The 4,583-nt window shown below is 41.4% G+C and overlaps 1 protein-coding gene across 1 annotated transcript; it reads left to right on the top strand.

The window, feature by feature from the left end:
• The first annotated feature begins 366 nt into the window (after window positions 1-366).
• Window positions 367-3,244, top strand: Pomc (proopiomelanocortin). Its single transcript, XM_019207192.2, is given in 4 exon segments — window positions 367-466; window positions 2,805-2,842; window positions 2,844-2,919; window positions 2,922-3,244. Coding segments are annotated over 4 exon segments (537 nt in total).
• Window positions 3,245-4,583: the final 1,339 nt, after the last annotated feature.

Below are 4,583 nucleotides of genomic sequence, written 5' to 3'. Positions count from 1 at the left end.
CAAATCTGTTTTCATAAAAGATCGCATGGCAGGACAAATGGAAACTCTGGCTGTAGTTAGGAACATGGCCACACCAGAGAGTAGAAGAGACTATAGTTTGGGGTGGGGTAGGAGTGCTGATACTGAGCAATGGGTTTCCCTGCACAAAAAAGAGAGGATGAGAACCCAGAACTGTAAGGTTGAGACCACTATGGCAGCCAAATCTAAGCATCATGCAATGAGTTTATTGCCATCTGAGTGCAGATGGGACAAGGGTGAAAAGGCCGTTGGCACTGAGAGGAGGGTGTATTTGGTTGATACAGGGGAGATTACGTAGGGAAGTGAGCACTGGTGGAGAGAGTGGAAAATTTTAGAGTCCTGTGGGAGATGGGCCTGGGGCTGGCTGATGATAAACAGGGCCGATGGGAGGAACAGCAGGGCAGTTGCCGGCTTCTTGTTATCTCTGTCCTGCAGATGCGGGTAGTGGGTCTGCTTGGGTGGGGGTCCAATTGGGTGACCTTTCAGGAAGTAATAAAGTAGTTTCTGGTTATTGAAATAACAATTTTTTTCTCATTGAGTTTATTGGTAATTTTTAGGTACACAGTACAGTTCCATTCATCACTGGGATCCTGTACCTTCTTCACATGACAGGTCTTGGTTTTTTCCCCCACACCCCTGCCTTCCCTTGTCCCCTCCACCCTTCCCTATTTACAAAGACTTTGTTTCCATTTTTTCGTTTGAAATAACAACGTTAAGAAAGCTCTTCTCTCAGCTATGCATGACTATGCAATGATATGGCAGAAGACACTACAGCAAATGCTAATGGCCATTTTGTGAACAGACTGTATTATTTAATAATATGACCTTATTGTAGAAGGAAGACTGTTTTAAAATTCCTTTGAGACACTTTCTTAGTTTTTAAATTTTTTTAGTGGTCTTTATAACAGTATGCAAGGAAGATTAAAATATAGAGTGAATGTTTAAGTAAAAGTAAAAATCTAACAATTATTACAGTAAGAAACAATTGCCATTAATCCTCCTCAAAATACTCCCCTTTTCTTCAAACATATTTACTCCCTCAAAATGTTTATGGCAATTTCTGTCAAATATAGTTTGTGAAGGGTGAAGGGAGGTGAAGGGAGAGCAGCAGTATGGGGAAAAAACAAGAACCACAATATTTCATGTAAAGGTATGAGATCCCAATGGTAAATGTACCTGTACTGTTTGCTGTAAATATACCAATAAACTTAATGGAAAAAAACAGTTTGTCCTCATGTACCTTAGTCACTGAATCTGGCACCATGAAAATTCTGGGTCTTTCCTAAAGTCAAAATGAACATGAAAGGTAAACGTTTTGAATTGATTCAGTATATGGAGGCAATCCTACAAAGACACTCATGAAAAAGAACTTCCAGAACTGCTTCAGAAAATGACAAGAACAATGGATAAGTGTGTTTGAAGTGTGTGGGGGGGTGTTTTGAGGAGGATTAATCGCAATGTATCTCTTATTGTAATAATGTGCAAAATGTAAACATTCACTGTATGTATTCTGATAACACTGTGTGGAAGAACTTCTTGTTTAATAGTAAGTGTAAATTTTGGTTGACATGGGAAAATTTTAAAAGATTTTTTTTTCAAAACTTTGAGAAGTTATTAGCCAGGATCATGGTATAATAAAACATAATGGTTTTCCTCTTTAAAAATGTATGCACATATGTAGAGTTGAGAAACTGCTGTACATTTATTATTTAATAAGATGATTCTAAAGAAAAGCATAGGTGAAGATTTTGGGACATGATTTCTGGACTGGTATTCTGATGTCTAGGCTGAAGACATTGACCACTGCTACGTGACAGAATGAATGCTTCTTTTTCTCAGCTGTAAAATGTTTCAGCAACATGTATACTGTCACTTCAAGTTCTAGCATTCCATGTTTCTCTAGTGAATGCTATAATTTTTCACTTTATTTTACATATAAAAGCTCTCCCATTACTGCAACAAAGTCACCAAGATTGTGAAATAAAGGCCTCTGTGGTATTTGTCTCTTGTTGCACTAAAAACAACTTTTGAGAATATTAATCATGGGAATATATCAAAAGAGAATATATATATTTTTTTCTCATTTTGTGTTCCAAATTGGATAATTACACTCAGGCAAGCCCCTCAGCAGGTAGTGAGTGATTCCCGTGAAGGGTCACCTTTGTAGACTGCCGGGCTCGGGCTCGGTTGCAACATGCTTAAGACTGCAGCAAGACCACACAACTAGAGATATCCAAGATAGACAGGGCCTTCTCAACATCAAAGGACGGACGGTGCAATCTGATCTTTCACAACACTTACTGGCAAGCAGCAGCTGTCAAGAAAGAACCAACTCATTGATAGGCAAAAACTACCCCAGGAGTCCTAGAGCATATTTGGAAAGAAGAAACCTAAGAAAAGTCTGGGCTTCTTAATCACATAGCAAGTGAAAGCATGGAGTCATAGCTTGGCTATAAATATGTGACCGTATTTCATTGTCACGGGTCAAGATTTTCGTGTTACAGGAGGAAATAACAAACCTGTTGTCAGCAAAAAAACCTCAACTGTCTCTTACATACACTTACTTGTTTCCTGTGGCACTAACTCATAATAAATCACGATAGAAAAAGAATCTCTGGCTGATTTAGTAATATCTGAATATCACTGGCAATCTAGAAGGCAGACATTTTAAGGAAAGTAAAATAAAACATAATGGAAAGAAAGAATAAGGAGGAGGTTGCAGCAGGCCAAGGCCAAGCCCTCCCCACCCCGCCAGTGACCCCGAATTCCGCGTCAATGGCTCCCAGCCGGCCGGCGTGAGGGAAAGCGCTTCTACTCCATGCAGCGAAGCACTTCCGCGGGGGCAAGCGGTGGGCAAGAAGCGGCGCCCCGCGAAGGTTTCGAACTGCTCGGAGGACGAGTCGACCAGGCCTTCCCGATCGAGTTCAAGAGGGAGCTGACCCGGGAGCGACCCGCGGATCTGAGTTCAGAGGCTGAGGCTGAGGCCGAGGCCCAGGCCAGGGCGGGGCCGCCAAGAAGGACGACGGGCCCTAGAGCACGGAGCAAGCGCTGCGGCGGCTTCTTGAGCTGGAAGAAGGGCCAGACATCCATGGTGACGCTGTTCAAGAACTCCCACAAGAAGGGCCAGTGCGGAGCCGGGCACAGGCCTCACTCCCCGCTGGCGAGGGAAGCCACCCCAAGTCCCCTGCCCGCCAGCCTTCTGGTCCCTGAAGCTGCCTGTAATTAGGAAAGAAAGCCTGCCAAATCTCCAAAAAAAAAAAGGAAAGAACATAGACTTTTTGGTCAAATAAACTGACCAGGATAGGTTCAGGAGAGTCCATGGGGGATCCAGAGGCAATATGTGCTCTGGGTACTTTGGGAAGCAATGAACTATGAATTTGATAAATAGATGCTACTATTATCATTCTTGTTGTATTATTGTGATATATCTTTAAAAGAAGCTCATTTAGTAAACTCTTACTTTTTGATTATCTCCATCGGCTTTGAATTCATCTGATCAATAGCTATCTGAGTATTCTTAATAGCTACCAAGAGCCACAAGGCTCCCTATCTTATTCACGGTCTGTCACCATGGAGCTCCCCATCCTTGGTGGCTGTTTTTCTTCCAGTCTCTTCTATCTCCCAATCCTGAATAATGATGATTATAAGTTCTCTGATGTTAATCGAGACTCAAGATATTAAGCCAGCCAAATCAATAAAATCTTGGTATAATTAAAGTTAAGTACTTCTTTTTGTGCTTGAGAAAAGCCATAATGATGCTCTTTAGAAAGCCTATGTTGAAGTCTATTGATATTCAATAAGTTGAAATTTCCAGAGGGATTTGCTTCTCAGAGGGCCAAAAGCTATAAAAAGAATTTGAGAGTACAGTATTGATGAGAACTATAAAGATAATTACCCACATTAGTCACTTTTCATCCATTTTCTTTCTGTGTTTTTTTTCTAAATAACTAGAAAGAGAATTCGATATACCATTGTGATAATGGCACAGATCCCTTCATGAACTGTAAGCACACTTCAGACGTAAATCCAGATGACACTGTTGTGGCTACCAGATGATGTTCAAATAGTCAGTCTAAGATAGGTGCTTAGATGACATTCTGTGAAGATACGAATCACTGGTATTCATAAAACCTTCCCCTTGGGTGCTTTTGAGTTGGCGTAGAGCTCTCCCAAGAGTTTTGCAGTAGCATTCTGGGCACGCTACTCACAGAGTACAACCAACTATTCTGCAGTCTATCTGACTCCAGAAGCAACCAGAGAGCAGCTCCTCGAAAGCTTACAATGCCAATGCACCACTCCCCATGTATAACAAGGGGAATAAATGATCACTGATTATGCTTCCTGAATATGTACTGCACTGCCTGGCTGATTAGTTTTCATTAGATGTCTCTGATATTTGCAGTGTTTTACAAAGCAAAAGAACTACCCTTGTTGAATGTATGATTCCACAAAGCCTTCAACCTAGCAGAGTTGTACGTATTTCCAACCTGCTACACATAAGGATCCATAGGCAGGAATGACATCCAAAATACTCAATAAGCTCTGCAGTCTGGCCACTAATCAGT

This window comes from Fukomys damarensis, unplaced genomic scaffold (genome assembly GCF_012274545.1).
Source record: "Fukomys damarensis isolate Sample0158 unplaced genomic scaffold, DMR_v1.0_HiC HiC_scaffold_18, whole genome shotgun sequence".
Classification (NCBI taxonomy): domain Eukaryota; kingdom Metazoa; phylum Chordata; class Mammalia; order Rodentia; family Bathyergidae; genus Fukomys; species Fukomys damarensis.
Note: the sequence above shows the minus strand (reverse complement) of the source record. Positions and strands in the feature narration are given on the sequence as shown.